Below are 26,816 nucleotides of genomic sequence, written 5' to 3' on the forward strand. Positions count from 1 at the left end.
ACAATTAATCGGGTAGAAATTGAGTAACAGCCCTACATATAAAAGGACGTAACTCACTGACTCTCAATCGCTAAAATCAATGACCTCATTTATTATTAGTAATTACACAAAATGTTTCCTCCAAGGCTTAAAAAAAAGCCATATGATAAAACATGTGGTTCATTAATCAAGATTATACACTTTGTTCTGGTTTTGTGGGCCTTTTTTATTTCACAATCCTTCCAAATGTACAAAAACAAAGACGTGTTACAAAAACAAACAGAAAGAAAAATAGGAATTCACCAATAAACATCATCCCCTGTGACGACGACAACAAAAAACCAAAGTGACAGATGATCGGAGACTGGTGTCAAACCAAAGTGCATCAGCCTGAGGCGTAGTAGACAGACCAGGGGAAATAAAAATCTCAATTTTCAAAAGCCGACCCCTCTTCCCCTTAAAAATTTTGTTTTTGTTTTTAAACATCAGGCAGGCCCTTGCCACCACCTCTCCACAGTTCTCCCAGAGCAGCGGAGGACATAAAAAGGGAGGGCCGCGTCTTTTTTGGACTTGGCCTCAGAGCATTCTGTAGTTCACTAAGAGAGAGTGGAATATAATTTAGTTCTTTCTTTGCATGATTCTCCTCCTCCTGTTGTTGTGGCGGGTACGTTGAGTTCCTGTTAGGAGCTTTTATAGCTCGATCTTGAAGTCGTCGTCGTCGTCCTTCTTCTTCTTCTTCTTCTTGGTCTCCTCCTCCATCACCAAGGGGTTGGAGGCCTCCCTCTTCAGGTAGGCGAGGAAGTCGCTCACCTCGCGACCTCCCTGCAAAAAACAAACAAAGAGACGGGACCGTTAGCGGAGTGGATGCACAAAAAACATGACGTTACTTTGTTTTAACGATCACGTCGAGCTCATTCTCACCTCGTATTTCTTTGGGCTCATCTTACTTCCGGCTGGAGAAAAGTACAGAGTGGGGAATCTGGAAAAGCAAAAAGGTTGAGGAGATTTATTATAATTTTTTATTATTAACACATCATACTGTACTATTTTTTTATCTAAAATGAACCCGTAGGACACAGGATTTTGAGGCAGATACTGGTAAATATTTAAAAAATGCAAACAAAAACATCTCGATACGTATCCCTTAGGTTGTTTTTTTTTAGAAATGAGACCAATATACATACAAATCTGCTTTTTCTAAATTACCTTCATTTCTGTTATGCAATTTCCTGATATTTATCTGCGGAGGTATAAACTGATACCTATACATCTGCAATACACTGATATATCGGCCTGGACGTTTAACTACCAGAACTTTCAGTGACACTTGTTTGGTGAAATCAAAGAACTAAAACAAAAAGTAAATAAATGATGGGACAAGGATTTTGCATCAAATACTTGTTGGCCATGATTGGGAGGAGATCTCATTTTTGTATCAAGCACCCAGTCTCTTTAAACATGTTTTGTGGGTTTTGCTGTGTCTTCACATTTCGTATCTTTCCATTAGACTGAAGCGACTCGTGACTCACCCGCTGACTTCATATGGAGGTGGCACATCGTTTGCTGTGGCGTCCATCTTGGCAATGACAACGTTGGGATCACTGGCGAGCTTTAGGAGAAGAAGAGAGAAACTGTTAACTGTTTGCAAGCTTGTTCTCTAAATCTACTTCAAGGAGAGACTGTACGTTTTGTGTGGACCATTAAGGCAGACAAAAACCAGTCCAACTTGTGACCTTAATGCTGGTAAAACAGAAGTAGCATGAAGGGTTTTCTATGAGTTATAGGGCTTCTGTTTATATACTTCTATAAACAAACGTACAGAACTCTTGTAGGGTGCTGACGTAAACACTTCTTTAATTAATATCATTAAAATGCTAGTTTATTCAGAGTACTGTCTTCTTCCCCTCACCTTCTCTCCCAGCTCGTTGAATTTGGGCTCCAGGCTCTTGCAGTGTCCGCACCACGGAGCGTAGAACTCGATCAGAACGTCTTTGCTGTCGTCGTTGACGATGGAGTCGAAGTTCTCGGCAACGAGAACCTGAACACAGATGACAGACAAATTGAGTCATAACTGAGGGACGAGCAGCTTTTGAGTAACTTTCTAAAAGATAGTATTTTAACCCTGTGAGCACTGTGACAGCGTGAATGTGTTAAAGTTTGATAAATGTTCAGTCGCATCTGTTTATTAAGGCCGTCAATCCTGATGTTAATGTTAAATATCAATGTTCAACTCTTGTATGGATACTGGACATGAATAGTTGTTGAAGCAATCAGCAGTGATGGAAGAAGTAGAAGTACCACAGTGTAAAAATACTCCCTCAGTAGTAGTAGGAGTATTAAGTGGGTAATAAGTAAAAATCCAAAAACTATTGGCATCAATATATACTGAAAAGAACTAAAAGTAAAAGTACTCATTGTGCAGAATGGCCTATTTCAGCATCATATCATTATAATTAGTGATGCATCAATGTGTCACTTGAATCACTTTAATGTGACAATGCTGTTGTAGTATTCATCTAAAACTGTGTGCGTACTCACCGAAGTGAGTATTAACTAAGGGGTACTACATAAATGTAGTGGAGCAAAAAGTACTATATTTGCCTACAAAATATAGTGGATTAGAAGCATAAAATGAAACGACCTAAGTAAAATACCTCAATAGTGTACTGAAGTACTTGAGTAAATATATTTAGTTACATCGCATAACGGTCAAGCAGTAAATATATGAATTTCTTTTAAATGTCTTATTTTTACAACTAATTTACTAGCTGTTAAATACAGTCATAGTTAAAACACACTTATTGATTTAGAATATGAATGAAAGTTCAAACTAAACCAACTTTATTAACCCAAACACCTACACAGCACATGTTAAGAAATGAAGAGTACTCCTGGATGTTTCATCTCACCTTGACAGGTCCGTCGTTGTTCTCTGGGATGCGCTCTGATTTGAGGTAACGCTTCAACTTGCCATCAAAGTAATCCTGCAGGAAACTCTCCAGAGCTTTACCATCACGACTGTCAGGAGAACAAAAAATAAACAGAACTTGTTTAAAGTAGTCAGGAGGGAAGAGTGTTCAGAATAAACAAATCCAGAATCAATACATCTTTGAGTTTTCACTTGGATTGCAAGCAAGTAATCAGACCTCAATGTATAACTTGTTATTTCTCAGCTCCCACAGGAAGATGAAAATTAACCACGTGTTATGTATTTCTGCTCATCTGTTTATAAAGTGGTCTAAAACAGCTACCCTGTAAGAAGTGATGTGACCCTGCACCATTAAAACCACAAAGCCTGTGTTGAGGAAATATGACCCAGAATACAGTCGTTTGGATTTGTAATGGCAAGCATTAGACGTGGACATCCTCACTGTTAAATACGCATTTAATGAGTTACACAGTGGCTCTTAATGTAGAAACGTCATTAGTTCAACGTTTCTTTAAAGTCTCGCCAACAAGAGGGTGTGTGTGTGTGTGTGTGTGTGTGTGTGTGTGTGTGTGTGTGTGTGTGTGTGTGTGTGTGTATAATCACACGTTTCATAATGTGTTATAAACGTTGCTGTTTGACTTGACTTACGAGAACTCCTCGCTCATGACGTATTTGTCTCCCTTGGCGGTGCGGATGGCCACCAGGGGCAGTTCTCCCGAGCTGCCGTCCATGCCGAACTCAGATATGTCGTGGTTGAAGACGCTCTTGCTGGCAACGGCGAAGTTCAGCTTCTTGCCCTGATCGAGGAAGCTCTTGGCCACCTTCATCACCCTGGAAAATGTTTAAAAACAATGAGGATGAGAGTGGTGCCTCAAGGTTTAAGGGAGTGAAACCTTTAGCCAATTCCCACTTTGACAGGTCAAACCAGTTAAAGCTTGAAGAAAATGGACAACCCTGGGTTGAGTTTAAAGACACATACCTGTTCCTCCAGTAGTTGGAGCCCTTGGGGTTTTTTGCATAATCAACATCATAATAAGCCACCAGCAGGTCTTTCCCTCGCAGCTGGTCCTTGTTGTCGTCCGTCATATGGGGGCAAATTCCAAAGCTGGGGTTGAAAAGAGAAAGTAAGAATGTGTCAGTTTTTCAACTAACAAGTTATACTGCTTTAGACAACCACATATTCCAGAGATGCAGTCGGTTTACAGCAGTGCAAAAGGTGCAATTATTTTGTTTGTTTCAGACTTCAATTTTATGTGTGTGTCTGGACGAGAGGCGAGGACTGAAGCAAACTGAAAGTAAAAGTAAATCTAAATATGGGTATCTCACATTATGTGGACACATCAAATAAGACTCATCTACAAGCTTCGTCTGTTAGTGGGAACACTGGTACGCCACATTTAGATGAAACATGCATAAAGTTCTTTTTTTGTTTTTAGTTTTTATCATTAAGTGTGCTTGAGATCCAAAATAAAATGCTATATTTGTTCCATGTGCATGCCAGTGGTTTCACACTTTGACTCCTTACTTAACAAAGTGCATTTTTAAGCTTTTAGAAGAACATCTATAAATCTAATAGGCTGGCCACATCAACTTACAGATGACATAAACAACAACACAGTAACCGGACATAACTGGGGACGATAAACAGGAAGGCTAGTTGTACTCACGTCTCCAACCTTTAAAATTTCTCATTATACTGAGGTTGAAGAATTAAGTAACATAGCGGCATCACTTTGATTCTCTATTGTTTTATCGGCACAGGTTTCAGTCTACGCCTCAGATATTGATCCAGCCGCAAAGACAGCAAATAACAACTAATTATTTTTCTATTCTAAAAAGGAATCATTCAATTATCTTATTTAACCTCAAACATGTTATGACACCAGATTATAAAATCCAGTAGTGGTTCAACAAGTACCAAACACAGTCCGTTCCATCCTAGAGGCAAACATTTTTCTAGGGAGGGAAGGAACTGATTGTGTTTGCAGAGTGAGCACCCCACCTTCTACACACACGGTCCTGTTTGCCAGGGCCCATGAATGTAAATATATGCTGTTTGCAAGAGGACTAAATGTTTGTATCACTGCCAACAAGTCCAACTACTGTTAAATGATTGTATTGCAAAAAGCTTTGAAAGAGGTCACTGTCTTCCCTCAAGAGAATCAACACTCACATGTTGTCCTGGATGAACTTCTTTATCTTGCTGTTGGTGTATTTGTCCTCGCTGTATTTGACGGAGCCGTCTTCAAACTTGTTGTTGAGTCTCGGCGGGCGGAACAGGACGATTCCCCTGTTAACCACAGAAAGGAAATGTCACCAACAGCAGCTTCACTGGTGGAGTCAAATGTGTGAATGTGCAAGTTATGATGAGTGGGTCGAAGGCAGAAAGAGCTACTTACTCTCCATCAATGCCGTGGCTCTGGAGGAGAGCCTCAGAGTTGGTGTGGGCGAAGCGGTAGTTGTCCCTCAGGGCGCTGGCTGCCTTCATGAACTCTACCTGTGCGGTGCTCTTGTCGTCAGCGAAGAACCCTGTGAAGGACATATGTAATGTGTTCAGATCAGGGTGCAATAAACCGTGGTCCTATTGCTTCAAAATTTCACAACAAGGTACAGAAATTCAAACAGTAACTCACCAACAACGCTTGCGTCTTGGTCCGACGTGTACTTCGCCAAGTCTGCGTCAGACTTGAGCTCCACTGAAGCTGGTCCAGCCTGCTTCTTAAGGAAACTGACAATGCCATCTACAGGGATGCAGACGAACAACACACACAGAAGAAAAGATGGAGATGTAGAAACATTAAGATTAGCAAAAGGTGACAGAAATAAGCAGATAAAAAAAAAAGAATATTTGTGCAGGTGTGAGAGTCTTAAAGACGTTTTAAAATACAGAAAATAAATCGCACATACCTGCAGTTCTGGGACCGTCATAGGGACCAGTTTCCTCTCCATCCCTGAAGATCTTCAGGGTCGGGTAGCCACTGACACCATATTTGCTGCATATGTTGCTGCTGGATGTGCAGTCGACCTAAAAAAAAAAAAAAAGAGGGAGAAAATCATTCACTTTCTGACGAGTGACAGAGCTCAATAGTGCAGAGTTCAGAAAGCTCCACTGAACAAAGTTAAGGTAAATGAATTATGCAATACCTTGGCCAGAGTGACGAGGCCTTTCAGACGCGTGGCGGCCACCTCGTACTCAGGTGCTAGCCGTTTACAGTGGCCGCACCTAATGGACAGAAGAAATGGATCAGTCAGCACAGGAGAAGCAGTTACAAGAAAAGATGTATTCATGTTTCAGCTTGGCAAAGATCCTGAGGGAGATCAAGGGATTTCCCAGTCTGGAATTTGATACCTCCGAGGTAATTCGATATGGTTTGTAAGATTGTTAAAAGTTGTTTCAAGTTTTAACAACAGTTTTAACAGAAAATTGTTGTTTTTATTAAAATTGCTTTGCTTATAAAACAGTAAAAGGGGACCAACTGACTATTGATAACTCTTTTGATAATTGGATTAATTATTTGGTGCAAAAATGTCTTTAAATAACAAAAAAGCCTGTGTGTGATTATGACTATTGCTTATTTTGTCAATGCAATGAGTTGTTGCATGATAATGGGCAACTAAGAATAATACCAATTATCAACTAGAACAAGTATATGTTCTGCCTTTTTGATTAAATTCCCCTTCCTGTTCTTGATTAAATAATAAAAATTAAAAATACATATATATTATTGTTAATAGTTTTAACAAACGTTATTAAGTCAAACTTCTTTAACTTCAAGTTTGGCACAGTGCATCCACGTCACTGTTCCTCAGGACCAATCAGAGGCGGACACCAAAACTTCCGCGTCCAATCAGAGCGTTACAACAGTGAAAGAACACGCCCACAACTTCCTCATAGCCTCGTTAGCACGCAGTTTTCATTGGAAATAAATCCCCATTATTTAAAATACAAGTAAATACTAATGATTTTATCGGGGGTAGTTTAATACTCATTATACTGTCAAACTTATGCACATTTTGAATTAATGATTTTCTTAAAGAAAACCTTTAAATGAGGCTAATTGGCTTGCAGCTTTGCGCTAACATGCTAACATGCTAACTGCTAAGCGCTGCCTGGCTGACCTGACGTTTCCAAGCTTGAATACTGGACACAAAGGGGGCAGAAAACTCACAAAATGGTGCATAAAACTCACAAAGGGTGCACAAAGGACTCACCAAGGAGCAAAGAACTCAACCAGAGCCATCCCATGGTCTCCGATCCGGCTCTCGAAGTCATCATCCGTGTAGTCGACCACATCGCTGGCCCAGGTGAAGCCGGTGAGAGCGGCCAAGAAGATCACCTTTAACATCTTTAAAAAAAGCTTAAAGCTCTGGTTTAATTAATGCAAAAGCAAAAATACACTTTGTATTTGGGGTTGAGCTCGTATTCGGCTCCTCTGGGTGCTCCTCGGACCGGGCCAAACGCAGACTAGTCGATAGAGAAAGAGAAAGGGATGCAGGCGAAGACCTCTCCTAACCACAGTGTGGCAGCCTCCCATTGGTCGGTTCGACGCGTCACTCAGCCTCGGTTAGCCAATGAGAAGCTCAGCAGCAGAGGTACCCGTCGTCTCTGGACCAATCAGAACCGGACAGATTGAAACACTCAGAATATCATGGCTGCAAAACAACTCGAAATGTGTCCGGAAAGAAACAACAAATTAACATTTAGATTATGAATGTCCATGAACATTAGGATTGTTTTGACACTAGAACCAAGCATTCAATTAAACTGGAAGAAAACTGTAATGATGTACAGTACCAGTCAAAAGTTTGGACACACCTTCTCATTCAATGGTTTTTCTTTATTTTTATTTTTATTTTTATTTTTTTCTACATTGTAGATTAATATTGAAGACATCCAAACTATGAAGGAACACATATGGAATTATGTGGTAAACAAACAAATGCTCAACAAACCAGAGTATGTTTTATATTTTTAGATTCTTCAAAGTATATATATATATATATACAGTACCAGTCAAAAGTTTGGACACACCTTCTCATTCAACTCTAAAATATAAAACAATGAGAAATGTGTTCATACAGTTGTTATGCTACAGGGATGTTTTTAAGGAAATTAGATTTGTATTGCCTACCTCTTCTGTTTAGTTATTATTTTATACTCTCTCCCTCACTCTGTCCTGTTACCATATTGAATGTACCATCCTCTGAAGAGTGGAGTCATACCTGTCAAAGTATTTTTTCATCATATCTAAATGATTGTTGTTTTGTCTTAATGTCACATGTTGTAAGTGTTTATTCTACAATAAAAAGTACTTCTCTTGTATAACAAGAATTCAGTTATTTATCATCATATACACAACAATTACATAGAAGCAGTCGATTCGATAAAAACTTCAAAGTCAAAAACCTATTCAGAAAAGTACAGATATAAACAGTTGTCTCTAGTCACTAACAAAACATATCCATGTTTACTTAATCAATGCAATAAAGTCATCGACATGCTTCCATTGTGTCCATGTGACCAGATGACATTCTCCCAAAATAACAAACAATATAAATTCAATCACTCCTAGTAAAAAAAAAAGAAAGAAGATAATGCTACAAATTAAAACTAGGATGATAATCCTTTTCAAGTTTCATGTAAACCATAATCTGATTTTATTTGAAGTTCTGGTAGATATGAGTTCAACAAACCTAATTAACCTAATTCATTTATACATTGAGATCTTCCTTCTTGTTGGCCACTTGTATCAGCTCATTCTGACATAACAAATCCCCAGTGTTATTAGACTAAGCTCAACCTTGGCTCAGATGTCAGAGGAAAGGTCAAACACACTGATCACCACGTTGATCTGCAGGTTTCTACCCTCTTTGTGCCTCACATATACCTGTTGTGGAAAAACTAAGCCCCCAGGATTTAGTGTGCTGGGGCCATTAGTGATGTAACAAATTACCTAAAGTTTTTTTTTATTATTATTATTATATCCGTGCATTTTCCGTTATCCAATCACAGCCTGACTAGGACTTTGTGTCAAAATGTGTGACTTCTCTGTTCCTCTTTTTTTTTTTACAACTGCAACAGAAAGTCAAGCACGTACTTAACAACAGGTAAGCAAACTTGTGTGTCCGATTAAGGCTGGATTTTCACATGGCAGAAGCAGTCCGGAGTCAGTTGTTTATTGCACGATTTTTGTACAATATCAACTAGTCCTGCGTTAGTTCTATATCTTTATCTTGAGGCCCTGCCTTGTAGAGGGTCTCGTGTCAAAGTCTAGTTTTAATACCACTATTATTTTAGTTGATATTGTGTTTACATGGTGCAAATTCCTAAATAGAGTTGGGGTTAATCTGAATTATCACAAATAAACTGATACACAGAAGAACAAGAAGAAGGTGGGTAAGTGGTTTGAGAGATAGATAGTTCAATAGACAGACAGACAGACAGACAGATAGATAGATAGATAGATAGATAGATAGATAGATAGATAGATAGATAGATAGATAGATAGATAGATAGATAGATAGATAGATAGATAGATAGATAGATAGATAGATAGATAGATAGATAGAGATTTGTCTGACTTTTATCACAAAGGCCTTTAAGCTAATTTAATTCTTATTTTTATTTCTTATTATTGAAGACATACAGTCAACAAAAGACTGCAGCCATACACAGTGCCAAACATTTTCCTTTTTTATAAAGCTGCAGTTATATTGCTATGCCAGCAGAGGAAGCTCTCTGCACAGAGTACTCCTCAATCACTGGTAAACAATACTCTGTTCATAAATCAGGTATGTTGTATTAAAAAACATATATTCTATCACTGTTGTGTGAATGCACACAAGTCATTCAACACAATTCGCAGTTATCCTCTACTTTTTTTGCAAGTATTCCTACTCAGAGTATATAACAATACTACAATTACTACCACAATCTGTAGATTTACGTGTTAGTCTGGTGCCCAGTGAGATGTCCCAGTAACAAGTCTGATAGTTGCATAATCCAGTATATCCTTTATGTAACCTGTTCAAGTGTCTCTCAGCGAGAGCAGAGCTTTGGCCGTCATCACTTTTTCATTAGAGTCATGTGTTTTACTCCTCAGACTTCAGTTGTAAGTGGAAATACGCACCAACAAAAGTGTAAATGTTAAAGTGAATCAAGGTCTGTTAAGCACCCACATTGCTTTTAAATTATTTTGCAATATTTAAAGAGGAAGTTTACAGACTTGCAGTAAAAATCTAGGAGATATAAGAAGTAATCAATACAACCAGGAAGACATTGAGTTTTAAACCTCTCAAACTTTGTTTTGTGCCACATTTTTTGACACAGAAATCTTAGTTTTTTTATTATATGACAAATAAATAATAATACTGGTATAATATAATAAATAAGATGTCAGTAATCACTTATATGAGATAAAGGAAGAGAGACAGCTCAGATAAGTTTGTGCCAAACTGAAAAAACGATGCACACAAGATAAAAATACTGTAATATCTGACCTAATAGTGGAGTCCTTATAATAAACAGTGCATTCAGAATTAACTATCAACCCGTCCTGTTAAACGTAGAGTCCAACACCACCACATTCTGCAAATTTCAGTGTTTAAGTCCAAGTTTACAGGCATCAATTATGTACCAATGGACTTTCAATCCAAATAAAGCTCCACTATATACATCTAAAAACATTCTTTTTTTGATGTCATCATTATAAACCCCGCTTCCTGAACGAACCAGTTTCTTTCAGCAACACCTTTAGAAAACTCCCCTCATCTCTGAGGCTCAGACCTGCAGCTCCACAGACTGTGAGCGAGCTGTGCTGCTAATCCTCTCAAGCAGAGCTGTCTTTCTTCCAGACCGACCACCGTTTACTGTAAACTCACAGCTGAGATGGGAAACGGCAGGAAATTAGATGGAAATAATTTAGAGGCCAAACAAGGTCAGACGACGGGCTGACTGTTAATGTTAGCAGAGCTGTGAACGACACTGCACTACACAGCAATTTGCAAAAACATATGTACTGTTTCAAGGACACTGACACTCATTTTATCCAACAGTTTGTTATAGTAATGTCGTCATAATTAATCCACCATTTTATCCCTGAAAACTGCTTTATATATATGTGTGTGTGTGTGTGTGTGTGTGTGTGTGTGTGTGTGTGTGTGTGTGTGTGTGTGTGTGTGTGTGTGTGTGTGTGTGTGTGTGTGTGTGTGTGTGTGTGTGGCTGTGTGCGCTCTGCAGTCCTCTTCTGCACCGTAGAGATTTTTGTTTTTCTCTTTCCCCCCATCACGAAGCCCCTTCCCTATCCAAAATCCTAGCCTCCATTGCCTCTGTGAAGTGGTTGCCACGGCAACCCGCTTGCTCCTCAGCCATATCTGGAACAAGGAGGAGGAGAGAAGAGGTCTGCAAGCCTTATGCTTGTGACATGTGAGGGATCTAGAGGGAGGGAGGGAGGGAGGAGGATGCATTCAGGACGTCAGAAGCCTTCTTCTTCTTCTGAATCCTGGTAGAGAGAAGAAACAGATTCCTCACAACACCAACACTCTCGCCAGCTGCGTCTCGGCAGAACACTCAACGCCTTGTTTCTCCTGTGAGCGTCAAACCAAAACACTGGAGAAATTGTTGTCGTGTTTCATCACTGGAGACAATAAAAAATCCATTCATTCGTTTCAATGGGACAAAAGCACTTGCAGAGAAAAACACTGGCATCTCTGAACCCGCTTTGGAACAAAAGACAGACACATATTTAGGTTCATATTCACTGTCGAGTGCAGATAATGAGGCTGCACACTATTCAGTTAGTTTTAATAGTCGCTCTTCGCGGAGCTTAAAGGATAAGTCTTGCAATATTCTATACTTTTGTTGCTGTCAAAACATCACGTGAAAAGACAAAACCTGGCCCCCACACTACTAGTTCCTACTGATTACATCTTTAAAAAGACATACTTTCAATTTAAATAAAGCATTTCTAGGGCTAGCAGCTAACAGTTGTTTTTATTCTTGATTAATTGTTTGGTCTATTAAATGCTTCAAAATAGTGAAAAAATGGCATCTACAGTTTCTCAATTCCACATTGATGTCTTTAATTAGCTTGTCTAACAGTCTAACATTTTAAAATATAAAATTGACAGTGCTTTATGGAAAATTAAAGCAGTAATCTGTCACATTTTAGAATGTGGAGTCTGGTTTGCTTGAGGAATGGCTGAAACAATTAATCAATTATCAAAATCCTTGCACACTCATTTTCTGTCGCTGGATTAATCGATGAATTTCTAAACGTTGCAGCTCTAACAATTATCTGAAATGATCTGGGCCTTCTAGCAAATCCACGGCTCTTTTAAGCCGTAGACTTTGTGCACTAATAAGTATGTTCATGTTAATCAAGGCACATGTCACTAAGTAAAACAGCATGTGTGTGGAAGTACTACCCTGAGCCTTCCGCTTAGCACTTATTGTATTCGTATTAGTTTGTTGCACTTATTGTATTTGTATTAATTTGTTTCTGCACTGTACTTTTGCTCTGGTTTATGCTTTTAGATGCTTGTTTAAGAAAGGAGATGCACTTATGACTTCTGGTGACTAGTAGTTCTCTTGAATACCTATGTTGAATACACTTCCTGTAAGTCGCTTTGGATAAAAGCGTCTGCTAAATGACTGTAATGTAATGTGTCATTGATGTGTTCTTAATGTTTGTTGAAGAACAAGGAATAAGATATAACAGGCTTTGGAGACGATGCGTGTAAGAAGGATCAGTTAATTGTTGGTTTTGGTCTGTTCATGGGATTTGGTGATGACAAGAAAAATATATATATACTATCACCTGCCTCATCCTTTAACTGACTAGACTGCCTTTGCAGCATTAAGTGAGGGTCCTTAAATGTTTAGTTAAATTAAGTTGATCTGCCAGATGTAAAGCTCTTGGCTGCATGTGAAAAAACAGGAGTACCAGCCTTTTACAGCATAATACAGTTTTGTTATGCCTCTGACTTAACATTGTCACATGACACTATGCAACTGATCGCAATCTCGCTCCTCCAGCTTGGTTACCACGGATACCTAAAGCTTGGGCTTCATGCTCTTGCAAATCCTCCTGGATACCGAGGAATGACGTCCGGTTCATGTAGAAACAAGAAAAAAACCCAACAACTACCAACAAATGAGAGACTGACAGAGGAGCTTCTGTTAAATAGATGATTTCTTTAATAAAAGACATTACAGTGTCACATTCATGATGAGCTGGAATGATATTGCTTCAGTAGCTTACAGTACAGAACCCAGCCCTGCCGGTGTGTTGTAATAAAATTACATTTCGACACCAGTGTGTCATCAGACATACAAATCCTCTGGAGAACACGAGTCTCTTCAGTCTTACTCTGATAATCTACATTCAAATCCACTAGTGTATACACAATCCACGATGGAGAGTAGAGCACAGATGGATGGACGACACAAGCACGAGATAGTAGTAGGAATGGCCAATCATCACATAGGAATGAGGGGGAAGAGTTAGGCTGAGTATAGGACATGCGGGAGGAAGAGGAAAAGTGGAGGTAAAACCAGGTTTGGTGGGTTGAGGAGTGTTTTGGAAGCAGAGCCATAGAAACCGCCTGGCCATGCAGAGACGGGCAGAACTGGCGGCCATCTTTGCACCGCTGCTACAGCCTACAGTTTGTGCATCCTTCATTTACACTTGCTGCCATTTTAGAGCTATGTTTGGGTTTGAGTTTAAAGATTAAAAAGCCCTTCAAATGCATCTTAAGCCTGAAGCAGTATTCTGGGACTCTTGGTTGGGTTCAGTCGGATAGATAGCTGGGTATAATATATGTAGGTTATATTATATAGAGGTATAGTGTGGGGCAGGGAGGGTTGATTAGGTAAGTAGTGGTAATAAAGGAGGCGATGACATAGATATTTATAATATCTATGGGCACAGAGCGAGGAGTTTGTGCAGGTGTGTGTGCCCAGAGGGTTGTAGGGTCGGGGTCAGGGGTCAGGGTCTACTTGAATTGCTTAAGGGGAGGGGGCACCTTGATGTCCTGGCCTTTCTCCAGTCTCTTCTCACACTCGATTAGGTAGTTGACGCCATCGACCACCGTCTGCACCAGCTGGACCTGAGAGAGGGATGCATCACATTTTAGTGCCCTTATCCATTCACAGTAAATGATTTAGTTAAAGCAGATTATTTTTTATGTCTTAAAGGAGCAGTGTGTAGGATTTAGTGACATCTAGGGGTGAGGTTGCAGATTGCAGCAAACTTAACACCCATCTGTTCACCACTTCCTCTCCAAGTGTATCAGAGAAATACAGTGTTCCTCAGGTGATGCAAAAAACGCAGAAAAAAACACAGTGGTGCAAAATGGTGGGTTCTATGAAAGAGTATGTAGACTTAAAGGACTCATTCTAAGCCAACAAAAATACAATGATTCTAAGTTTCGGGTGATTATACACTAATGAAAACGTATTTATGAATATTACATTCCTTTTCGGCCAATAAATCCCCCTAAAACACACTGGTCCCTTAACATATATCTGAAGATTATCTTTCATATTTTTTATTTGGTTTCCAAGTCTATCTTTTAGTCCTAACTAAGGGTACGGTGTGACTGTTGGTGTCTACAGACACAGAGAAGTTTGTAGCCCTGACATCTGCGAACCCGTCACTACCAAAGAGAAACATCACAGACATCGACAAATGTAAACACAAGCCGTTTGCACTCTCAACCGAGCTGCGAGACAGAATCAACTAGAGGTCCACAACCTCATCGAGGAATGCCTCCTTTAAACTGAAGTCAGAAGCACAGCCCTACACTGAAACACACATTTGCCTGCAGCTCTCATTTACAACAGCAGCATGGATGTTTTGTACTTTCTCAGAGATGAAGAACATTACATCGAGATTTCGATACTATTCAGATAATGCAACAGGTATTCTGGTGCATGCTAATGTAAGTGGCCTGAGATAAGCAGTATGTTTTTTTTTTGCTTATTCCTCCATTTATGAACTTGTTGAATCCTCCGGCTAGAGGGCTCCTCTCATGAGTGGTCATCAGTCTGGATGATGGAGGACTTAACAGCAGTGAGCAGCCCAAGCTCTCGTTAAAACATAAGTGGATGTTGGAGACAGACGGCCGTAACGCTCCACTCATGTGGAGAATCAAGCCTTTTTTGGGACCGATTCTTCCCTTCCAACAATGGTCAGCAAAGCTTTGATTTTTTTATGGTTCTAAGGATTATCTGGCCACATTGTCCTGTGTTGTGGGGTGTGTTAGGAGTGTTTTTGCTTGGAGTCCATCCATGCCACATCGATTATATATCACAAACATTAAACATTATTAACAATCTGATATCCTGTTGTAAGGGGGGAACCCCAAGGACAGACGAGACGGTTGCTCTACACACTTTAGGAACAAAACTGTTACATTTATCATTACATGTTGTTATGCAAACTTCCCCGCTGCGGGACTAATAAAGGATTATCTTATCTTATCTTATCTTATGTGTGGGGTCTCTAGCATTTTTCAACATATGTTTGGGGTATAAAAATCTTTTAATGTGGGCCAACTTCTACCTTCCAACTCTTAAACCTCTCTCTGAATTTATTTTTGCACAGAAGCAATCAGGAGTCTGTCTTCAGTCAATTGCAAAGAGTTACATCTCTAAGTGATGTAACTGTAAGAGAATCAGATTAGTGATTTTCAATCTGCACCATATTGAGCACTAATTTGTCTGCTGCACTCCACCCAGAAACAGTGAAGAGCCATCTCCACTGACTCTCCATGTAATCAGAATAAAATAAGCGACCACACGCTCGCAACAATAGAGAACAGTTCCATTGTACTGTAGGACATAAACAAGAACATGACAACAAAACTACATGTCCCAGTCTGGACAAGAACTCTCCTCTCTTCTTCCTCTCCTTTCTGGATTTTGAAAAACAGCTTTGGCTCCATTTGATCTGATAAAATCAACAACCGTCTTTCCTTTTTGTGCCATAAACGAGTTGCATTTGTGATCCACAAAATCCAACTCGTTGGCACAAAACATCAATTTGCTGTCCAATACATTACTATCTCTTCTAAGTGACATGGTAAATGCTATACTGATAACACTGTGATGCAATAAATATTCAATTTTTTTCTATGTTTATACACGGAGGATTTACTGAGCAGGCATGCAATGCTGCCGAGAAGCCCAGATTGTCACTGATGTCTCCCCACAGAGGTCCTATCTCTGTGCATTTCGACAGAGGCTTCCCTACCTCAGACAGTCCCAGGCGGTCCAGGTTGGAGATGTCGAACACACCGCCCACAGCAGCGGTGTCCACGCCACCAGTGCCTCGTTTCTGCAGACGCAGGTTGTCCAGGATCTTATTGAGGCGGGTATCCTTGGGGTTTGAGGGAGAGGAGTTATTCTATACAGTTTAAAAGCACTTTAATCATTATATCACTCAATGTGCAATTGTTCTTTTTTACTTCCAGGTATCATTCAGACATTTAAAGATCACCAACACCAACACTTATTGAAAAATAATGTTATAAACAGCTCTTTTCCTGTGAACATGTCCTATAAAAGCTCTGCAAAATTGTATTTAGCCGTATAAAGTCACAGTTACAGAATTACTGTGTAAACTGAACAATGTAAAATATTTCTACATTTACAATGAATTAATAATTTTGAGTCCTTGACAATTTAAAGCTTTTGATGTTTTTTAAGCCCATGCACCTTTTTTCAACGAGTGACACAAATAGAACAGTGACTCAAAATATCCTCCATTATCTACAGAAATATGAGTTTCAAATGATATTCTTTTTATTACATCTATTGTGTTACCTTGCTCAGCAGGGGCAGTTTGACGTGAACCCCGGCCCTGAGTCCTGTGCCCAGGTTGGAGGGACAGGTGAGGATGTAACCGAGCCTCTCGTTCCACATGAACTCCCAACCTCTCTCCTGGATCAGACGCTCCACCTTAGAGAGAGAGAGAGAGAGAGAGAGAGAGAGAATCAGTCGCAACACAGTCAGTGTGTGTTTTATTCATACAATCTCTGACCCTTGGTGTGTTTGATGGATGTGTACTTTCACTAGTAGCTGTTGATTTCAAATTGTTGTTGTTGTTGCCCAAGGACACATCGACTGACTTGTAGGACTGTTAAACCATGATGTGTACCACTAGTCCAAATTGTTGTTGGTTGACTTGTAGGACTCAGAAACACTGGCTTAGTGTTGGACTTATATTGACTAAGGTGTTTGTCAGACTCAGTGCATCAGAGCCAATACCACCAGATGTCCTTTGCTCTTTCTCTAATGGGGAACTTGGACCGCTTGGATAAATAATTTATGTTTGCGCTGCCGTGTTTGGAGAGTCTGTTTGTGCGTCTGTCTACAGGTTTTCTTTCCGTTTCGGAGCAAAGACTAGAATAAGCAGTTTTTATTTTGCTTTCGCAAGTAAACACTAGATGCTTTTTAACTGTATTAATACCCTTCCCTTTTGCTGATTAAATCGCTACAGCTATCCAATGTCAGCAAGACAGATTTGTTTATTACAGCTGCTCTGCCCAAGTGCACAAGGGTCCACTATGATCCAGTACCTTGTCATGCACCCAAAAAACACCAGACTGCTGCATAGTAGCCACACTAGTATATGTGCTTCTGGGACATCAAACTGCTCTGTGGAAGTTAACTGTACCGGTTTTTTATGCGACATCCTGAGATGCATTGGAAACATAGTGCATATAGGTCAGAGTGAAAAAAAATTCTGTCTTCTCTTATTCAAACCCATTCATAGTCTCTCTCTCTCTCTCTCTCTCTCTCTCTCTCTCTCTCATCTCAACATCTCAAACGACCCACACACACATATACAAACACAGCTTTACCTCCTTAAGACCTTTGCAGAACCTCTCAAAGACTCTCTTCATGTTGCCTCCCTTCTCCATGGAGATGACCCTGGTGTGATCCTCCTCATTGACCCAAACCAGGAATGTTTTCTCGTTGTTGTGCCTGCACAGAAATACGTTATATCAATATATATATAAATATAGGGTTATTTGTCCACTACGTTTGCCTTGTCATAGCTATCAAGGAGCAGTGGACAGACATATTGCAGGAACCCAGCGAGGGGTCATTTATTCCGATGCACTTAACAGTAAACTTGATCAGAGCTAATGTACCTTTCTTGTCCATAGTTAATGGACAACTTCAATATATTTACTGTATATAAATCAATATTTAGTCATATTTTGGAAGCTTATTGGGAGAAAGTGTGTAGTTTAAGCTAATAAGTAGCGATTGGTAATGGGTTTTCTCATTTTAGGAAGCCATGTGATATTAATGAGTAGAGAGGAGGCCATTATTGTCATTCCTATCATAAGTGATGTCAGCAGGTTTGTCTAACCATTTGTCCTACATTAGAGTCCAGATTGAAAAATCGAATCAACTATGAGATGGACTAAATGGTTTCAGACAATAATGGTCTTCAGATCATAAATCCTTCAGATCTCTTTTCTCCTTAGTGGTTAAAAATAATTCACTTGTCACACACATATAACACTCATATATCCTTTATTCGCAAAGGTCCCATTGAGATTAGGATCTCATTTTGAATGGAGACCTGAGTAATTAAATGTACTTAGGTAAAATACAAATGAAAAGATACTGCAAAAAAAATAATGAAAGATTGGATTCCCATGAATCTGTAAAATATTCCTGGCATGCAGTGTATTATTCTTTCATATTTTCAATCTCTGACCTTTTGTTTAGTGCCACAGTATGGTTAACATTTATAATTGCAAATATTATGATTAAAAATTTGAAAAGCAAAGTACAGGGACATTTGATGATCCAATAAACTTCCTACCTACAAAAACTGTCAATTTTTTACACATTCATATTCTAAAGTGCACATAGCCAACGTCAGCCACTACAAAGACTTTTTGTCCTCACTGACCTCCTTAATATTGTTGGAGATTTAATAAGGTAATGGATAGTAAAAGGAGATGGCAGGTTGGGGAGAGTTAGAAGGGAATACAGTTGTGCAGGATACTTGTATGAGAGAGAAAAAGAACATGAGGAAGGAGTGAAACAAAAAAAAAGAGTACTAGAAGGCTGGAGGATGATATGCAAAAATGAGAAAAAGTGGAGCATGACATATGGGAAGTGAAACAATGAAAGGAGAGAGGAGGAGAACGAGCCAGAGAACAAAAGAGGAAAGGCGCCAGTGGACCTGAAAGAAGAGATGATGGAGGGATGAAGTGAAGGTGAATTATTAAGGAGAGGCTGATACGGCTGGCACACGGAGAGAGGAGGCAGGCTGGTGATTGATTTTGGCTGGCTGATGCGTTGCATTGGGCTATTCCTGGGTACAAGATGAGATGCCAGGCTGAGGGAGCATTGTCAGCATCGCTAATACACCTCCACCACAGCTCAGCAACAGGGGGAATGACATTGCAATAATAGTTAAAATAGTTAAAATAGTTGTTGTTTTTTTCTGTCTGTAAATATAATATTTCAGTTATTGTTGTTTTTTCTACTGTTTTCTTTTTTTATTGCTTATTTATAATACTTGTTTTTATTTTATTTTTTATTTTTCATTTTTTATTTTTTATCTTGTCTTCTTCTACTATGTCTCTTGTGTGCACTTTACTCTATGCTGTTGTAAGCCTGCAAATTTCCCCGCTGCGGGACTAATAAAGGATTATCTTATCTTATCTTATCTTATTACTGGTGCAACCATGCCAGCACAGAAATTAATTGGATAGTGCCTGTAAAATGTAAGATTATGGGGCATTTTTTTCAAGTCGTATTTGTGTGTCCGTTAAATATAAAAAAAAAACAATGAAGTATTCAAAGATTGGCCTAATTTATGACGGAGGGAGGATGACAGTTCATAAAACATAGTTTTTGTATGAGTTTCCAGCATTGAGGGAAAAGGTTTATAAAACTCCTAACTGATGCCAGAATTATCCCTAAAAATCTAAATTATAAAAAAAAAGAATTGGCAATAATTCTAATGATCCCAATTGAATAAACAACTCAGTAAAAGAGACAGGAAATGTATTTACACCTCAAGTCACAGTCTCTAAAATACAATGAGCGGGACAGCAGCCTCAAAGTTATTCGGGATGCTGTTCTATACTATACTAAATATAAAACGGAAAATAACAAAACAAGAGCAACTGAAATCCAAAGTTAGAAACTTATCACTTACCAGATGCCACGGGCATCAGGCCAATCACGAGCCATTCCTGCGCACGTCAGGAGGGGGGACACAGGCTTGTCAAACAGGAAGTGGTCCTATTGAAAATTCAGACAACGGACATTTTATATTCAAAGTGCCAACAATGGCTAACTTGGATTGGACAGTATTGTCACAGGGAGACAGAAACAAGGGTGAGAGACGAGAGAGTTCATTAATCTGGTCAATCTCTCTCATTGTGGGAGAAAAATGCCATGGCGGGCTTGACCCACTCTGATTCTGTTTCTGATAACACGATAAAATCTTCTGCTCCTTATATTGTTTTGCTCTGCTAGACCTCAAAGTAAGTTGTTACCACATCCAGTGTAGGCTAAACATCTTGAGTGCACATGTTTTTTTTAGCATAAAAAACCTCATTTGGAATCGATCCGTACACTTGACATTAATGTCACTTTGCAGGTTGTTGCTGTGTGTATTTTTAGAGTTCTAGCAATGTCCACTCACAGATCATGTATAACCATTGCAGCTACTGTTTTAAAATATGTACAAGTTAGATAATTGTTATGCGACAGAGTTTAGCGACATGAAATAGTAAACTGCTCGTGGAATTTTTGTTCTAAATGTGATCAAACGTGTACTTTAATCCCCCTGTGTGAAAACATTCTGCTGCTACAAAACAAAAACATAGCTCTCAGTCATGCAAGGTTAAATACCAATGTTTGGAACGTTACCCAATATAGTTATTGATTTTTTTTCTTGCTTTGAACTGCATAGAGTGTATGAATTTTGTAGGCCCATTTTATAAACATAACCTCTGTCCTTCCACTGCAGGAAATAAATTCTTGTGAAATCTAAAACTGCAACTGTGAAGTCAAAATATCTACCTCAATAATAAAAAAAATACAACATTTTCATGCATACAGCAGCATCCCTGCATCACTCACATCAATGAGCTGTTGCTGCTCCTTGTCCGTCATCTGAGTAAGACTGTAGTACGTCCCGGCCAGGTCGTCCTTCAGGCCGGCGAGGGCGTCCACCACCACCCTCTCCACCTCCCTGCGCTCTGCCCGGGTGCAGGCGGGGGGCAGGCTCAGCCCCCGGATGCTGCGGCCCGTTCTCACCCTGGACGACAGCACGTAACGTGGGTCGAAGTTGCCCGACTGGATCTGAAACAGAAGCAGGTAGGGGAACATGTCTGAATATATTTTGCACATCACTGATTTGAGTTCTCGGACAAGAAGGCGCTCCGGGTCGTCGGTGGTTTCACCTTGCTGGCCTCCAGGTCGGTGGGGTGCCTCATGGTGCGGGGGTCGTAGCCGTTGTGCCTCTCTCTGATGACGGGGTCCAGCAGGTCTCCAAATACCTGAAAACAGACACAGAAGGTAAAAATATTAAACTTGTTATGCATTAATACATATTGCATGTGAGATTATCCACATCTGCACAGGCAGAGAGTGTATGTGGACCACAAGACTGTACACCAAACCAGAAGTACTGTGAAAAGCCCAAGCAAGGACTTCCTTTTAAGAAGAAAATGCCATTTAAAGAGTATTTTTCCCTGATCATTTGTATAATCAGCCTACATATGTCTATTCAAAAACCCTGTCTAATTAAATTTGCTCTGGTGCTGGTAGAAATCTGTTACTATATATTCCAGTCTATAAAACTATACATTTCTGAGCAGCTTTATCACAACCCTTTTTAAACACTGTGTGGATCAGTACTCCCTGCACTTCTGTTTACTTACCAGCAGCAGTAAAACCACACCTGAATTACCAAACTCAAAGAACCACCCACACATGTTTAAAGGGCGAGTGATTATAAATAATATATTGCATCACATTTTAGAGACATTGTATGTTAAACATTAGCTGAAACACAAAAATGAAAGATATCAGACAATATGCAACCACCAAGAAAGTGAACTGTAGATAATATTTTACATGGGCACAAACTGTATTTAATTAAAAATGTTGATTGGGATACAACCTGCAACACATCCTTTATAGAGCCTCGACACCCATCTGCAACTTTAACACTTAAACCATAGTTAATATCAGATTAAAAAACATACTGGCTAATAGAAGACGCTCTAGTCTTCCATTAGCAGAAGAAAAGAAAGAAAGAAGCTGATTAAAATGGAAACATAGTTAGACCCTCACTATAGATAGACACTGGGGCATCCCAAAAGAGGCGGCCTCGCCTAAAGCACTTCCTCTGCTCCTCGTTATCCTCCTTCCTCTGGGACAGGACAGAAAGAATGGGTGGTTGCATTCCTTATGTTATAGTAACGCATATTTCTGACCATAGTTTTCACCTGAACTTGTCTAGACAGTAAAAGCAAGTTGGAAAATGGCAATTGTTTACGCCAATACCAAAAGCACTTTGCAGTACTTTTATTAACACCAATACAACTTTAATTTACTATCAAATTCGTCAATGTTGTCCCTGTCACTGCAAACTCCAGTCGGTGGCCTGGAGAGGCTGCTGTCAGCCATGACTTCTACGATACACATGGAGATGTGCCAACCCCATCCCTGTGAGCAGTGAGGAGCTTGCATTTTTGGGGTTTGATAAAATACAATGATGCCTGACCTCGTAGGACTCCTCGTCTCCTGCCACCATGCCAACGGTCTTGATGAAGGGGTGCCCCGGGTTGTCCACGCCCGTCTGAATGGCCAGGTCCAGCGTGTACCCGTTGGGAGTGGCCTTATCACACAGCTTGGCATAGATGGCAGGTGTCAGGTGGCTTGCCATGCAGTTGTTGTGTTTGCGCAGGTCAGGATACTCCGCACTGCACAAATACAAACTCAAGATAACATATTTGCTGCATTGATCTTTGAGAGAGAGAAAACCCTTTTTTAAGCTGTGTGGGTAGAGGTTAACGTTGGAGCGGTGCCCTCGGAGCAGATGCAGAATGAGTAATTCACTCAAGGACATCTCCAAATGGCACGTACACGGGGGTACGGGGGTTTCAAACTGTTACCTTATGGCTATGGGACACCCTGCTGCAGAATATGTCTACTGGTTTTATTATAGACGAGGATTATAGTGTGTGAAAGACTGGGACATTATAAATACAAGCTAAATGATATATTAATAACTGAATTTTAAGGCTCAAGGCTGAAAAATGGAAAATTGACAGGAAGAAGAGCTTTTGTACAGTGTTTTACATGAGATGCTTGAAGATGCCATTCATTTAATGCTGATGGAGAAGAAAACCTTAAGATATATGTTGTTTTAGTAAATGCTGATGAATTAAAAAAAAGAAGACTAATGACTAATTTAAGGTCATTTTAAAATGAATGATTTAGGCTTTTACGCAAGCTAGTATGGAAACAAAAAGAAACTGCTGTCAAAGACTGGCTCTTATCCAAACAAAAGAACTTCCTAAGGCCAAGAGTGGAATGAGATTGGGGTTTGGCATGACAAGGATTAAAATTGCAGAAGCAGCACGGACTAAGTAGCTCATGGGTTCCTGTTTCCTGCTGTCTGCCAAAAGATAAGGAAGGCTAGGATTCTTTTTTCTAATTTCAAATGAACAACATAAAACAGGCATTACTGATGATGACATGGGTAGACATAAGGATTTTTGTCACAGTTTACTACAGAGGCTCAAGTTACCCTTTTATACCAAAACAAAGAGTTGTGAAGATGCAAGCACATCGTCTGCTATAAGGATGTGTTCTATGTTTTTATTATTATCATTTTCAGGGGATTATGTGTCTTTACTTGATAGTATCACTCAAGGGGTGACAGGAAATTAAATATAGAACTGCAACAAAAGCTGCAGCCTTTCGTTGGCAGCCCAACCCCCTAAGCCATGTGGAGCCCCGCGTTACAAACACGGCTGGGTTTTAGCACCAGACACCAGACAAATGCTGGTAAAACATGCAAGTGGCTGCTTGATTTTCTTCACTCACCAGCCCAAATAAAACAATGGTTATCTATTGAGTGGCGGGTAGATTTTGGAATCCACTATCAAGAGTGGCAGGAGTACAAAACACTGAATTCCCAACGCTCATTAGAACATTTACAAAGCCAGGAAAACACGGCCGGCAGCAGACACAAATGTGGGTCGAGATAAATTATCATCACGCTCAATGTGCTACCATAATATATGCATATCGTATTATGGTGCCTGTTTTCACTGCATGATTTAATAATGCAAAAGAGCTGCTTGTTTAGGCTCCTAGGACATACTTGTCCCAAAACAATGTTGAATTTATAGATTATTTTAACAAATATTGCTGCAGTTATCAACCTGCTCCATGCAAAACACATTTGATATTAGCGCTTTTATAACAAAAGTTTGTTATTTTACAACTAAATCCACCAGCATAACCATAAAGCTCTTCTGTTAGCCTTATCTTTTACCTAACTTTACACTACTTTTAATGATTAACAACATCCAGATGGGGCGTATCCGGCTCACATGATTCAGTTTATGATCTTAGATTATGATTGTGCCTGTTATTCATGTCAATAAGACTTGATAAGGTTACACCGGCCTATGAAACACAACCGAGGTGACCTCAGACAAACTCCAAACCAACGACCAACACCTCTGTAGACAGGGGTGGGATGTAACTAAGTACAAGTACTGTACCTAACATTTGAGGTACTTGTACATGCCTATATTGCTCTTATTTCCATGTTATGCTCCTACACACTTTTTTGTACATGTGATCAGTTTATAAAACATGCTTTGTTATAGATGAAACTTCCAAACTACCAGACTCTCACCTGTAACAGCTTTTCATTGTATTATTGCTGTTTTTACTTGTGTAAAAGATCAGAGTACTTCTTCCAAAGCTCTTTTAGTAAGTAACATTCAAGGGGTAATAGATTACTTTTTTGTGACGTTATGCAACACCTTGGCCTGAGTTTAATGTTTGAGCAGCAGATAAGGTTTTTATTAGTCTTTATATATATATATATATATATATATATATATATATATATATATATATATATATATATATATATATATGCACTGCTTTATAATGCGGCGTGTAGTTGAACACGTACGCATCACCTCCCCAGCCTCATGCCTCTCTCCTCTTGATTATTCATCAGTGTGTCACCAAGCCACATTGCAAGTTTATGACGCAAATAACTGTTTTTTTCGTTGACATATGATATGACATTATTAATTATCAGGACTTTGTTAATTAAAAAACATAATAAAATAAGATAAAATAAGATAAAATGAGATAATCCTTTATTAGTCCCGCAGGGGAGAAATGTACAGGATTACAGCAGCATAGATATAGTGCAAACAAGGTACATAGTGGAAAAAACTAAAACATAATTGTAAGTATTTTAAATAAGTAAATAAGTAAGAAAAAAAAATCCACAATAACCCAAAAATGAAATAATTATAGTTATAGTTATAGCATTGCACAATGACATATAATGTTATTTTAAAGCATTGCAAATGAATATAATGTGTGATTTGGTAAAGGTGGTGATGGTAATGGTGGTAATGGTGTTAATGGTGGTAATGGTGGTAATGGTGGTGATGGTGGTAATGGTGGTAATGGTGGTAATGGTGGTAATGGTGGTGATGGTGTTAATGGTGTTAATGGTGGTAATGGTGGTGATGGTGGTGATGGTACCTGGCCGGGTAGCTCCTGCGCACAGGCGTCCCTGCGCTCACAGGCTCCCGGTGGAGCAGATATCCAGCCGCCACGGAGCCTCCCACAAAAGTCAGGACACCGATTCTGCGTTTGGTGGACAAGATTCTGGAGAAGCTGCTTGCCATGATTTGTTTTTTTTTGTATATTTTGTGAGAGCAAAAGGTATTGTTCCCACGGTGCAGGTAGGGGAGGACAGGTGGATGGAGGAGTGATGAAGCGCCTCTGATGGAATGAAAGCTGGGAGAAGGTTTAACAGGAGAGACGTCAAGACGCACAGAGTAACACAGGGAACACATACAGCTGTAGCTTCACAATAAAAGCGTGGAAGAACCAAGAGGAGTTACATTTTGTTAATGTACAGTAGCAGTCAAAAGTTTGGACACACCTTCTCATTCAACTACTTTGAAGAATCTAAAATATAAAACATATTCTGGTTTGTTGAGCATTTGTTTGTTTACCACATAATTCCATATGTGTTCCTTCATAGTTTGGATGTCTTCAATATTAATCTACAATGTAGAAAAAAATAAAGATAAAAATAAAGAAAAACAATTTGAATGAGAAGGTGTGTCCAAACTTTTGACTGGTACTATACTGCAGAATATAACATTTTATTAGTCTTTACATATGCACTGCTTTGTACGTATTGTGGCATGTAACTTATGCTCTTAGATGCTTGTTTAAGAAAGGAGATGCACTTATGACTTCTGGTGACTAGTAGTTCTCTTGAATACCTATCTTGAAGACACTTATTGTAAGTCGCTTTGGATAAAAGCGTCTGCTAAATGACTGTAATGTAATGTAATGTAATGTAGCTGAACACGTATGCATTTTATGCACAACAGCACTGTGTGTACGTACAGTGCAAAAATAAATAAATGGCACCCCTAATCAAAAGGCTTTTTCCAATATATAACTTATATAGCATCCCTTTCTTTTACAGTCTCTATTTAATATACAAAAGTTGGTTATGCATGAAAGCAGCAGGTAAAACATATGTTTAATGTCAAGACACAGCAGAGTTCAGCTGACCGGTATTTTAGTTTTGAGGCAGATATGAATTTACGACCACCAGGAAAC

The 26,816-nt window shown here is 39.4% G+C and overlaps 2 protein-coding genes across 2 annotated transcripts; both read right to left on the bottom strand.

The window, feature by feature from the left end:
- Positions 1-180: 180 nt before the first annotated feature.
- On the bottom strand, positions 181-7,397 carry pdia3 (protein disulfide isomerase family A, member 3). Its single transcript, XM_054620516.1, has 13 exons — positions 7,121-7,397; positions 6,053-6,131; positions 5,816-5,933; positions 5,542-5,649; positions 5,308-5,437; positions 5,082-5,198; positions 3,888-4,013; positions 3,557-3,739; positions 2,889-2,997; positions 1,889-2,017; positions 1,509-1,588; positions 901-958; positions 181-801 (listed from the first exon to the last, which is right to left on the bottom strand). Exons 1-13 carry the CDS (start codon positions 7,252-7,254, stop codon positions 670-672), a joined length of 1,503 nt encoding a protein of 500 aa, XP_054476491.1. The 5' UTR covers positions 7,255-7,397; the 3' UTR covers positions 181-669.
- Positions 7,398-13,093: 5,696 nt separating this feature from the next.
- Positions 13,094-25,959, bottom strand: LOC129108917 (creatine kinase U-type, mitochondrial-like). The gene is made up of 9 exons (XM_054620845.1): positions 25,716-25,959; positions 22,690-22,888; positions 21,362-21,457; positions 21,039-21,260; positions 20,107-20,192; positions 17,777-17,900; positions 16,737-16,871; positions 16,165-16,290; positions 13,094-14,017 (listed from the first exon to the last, which is right to left on the bottom strand). Exons 1-9 carry the CDS (start codon positions 25,859-25,861, stop codon positions 13,904-13,906), a joined length of 1,248 nt encoding a protein of 415 aa, XP_054476820.1. The 5' UTR covers positions 25,862-25,959; the 3' UTR covers positions 13,094-13,903.
- Between the last annotated feature and the right edge of the window lie 857 nt (positions 25,960-26,816).

The sequence above is a fragment of the Anoplopoma fimbria genome, chromosome 19 (genome assembly GCF_027596085.1).
Source record: "Anoplopoma fimbria isolate UVic2021 breed Golden Eagle Sablefish chromosome 19, Afim_UVic_2022, whole genome shotgun sequence".
NCBI lineage: Eukaryota > Metazoa > Chordata > Actinopteri > Perciformes > Anoplopomatidae > Anoplopoma > Anoplopoma fimbria.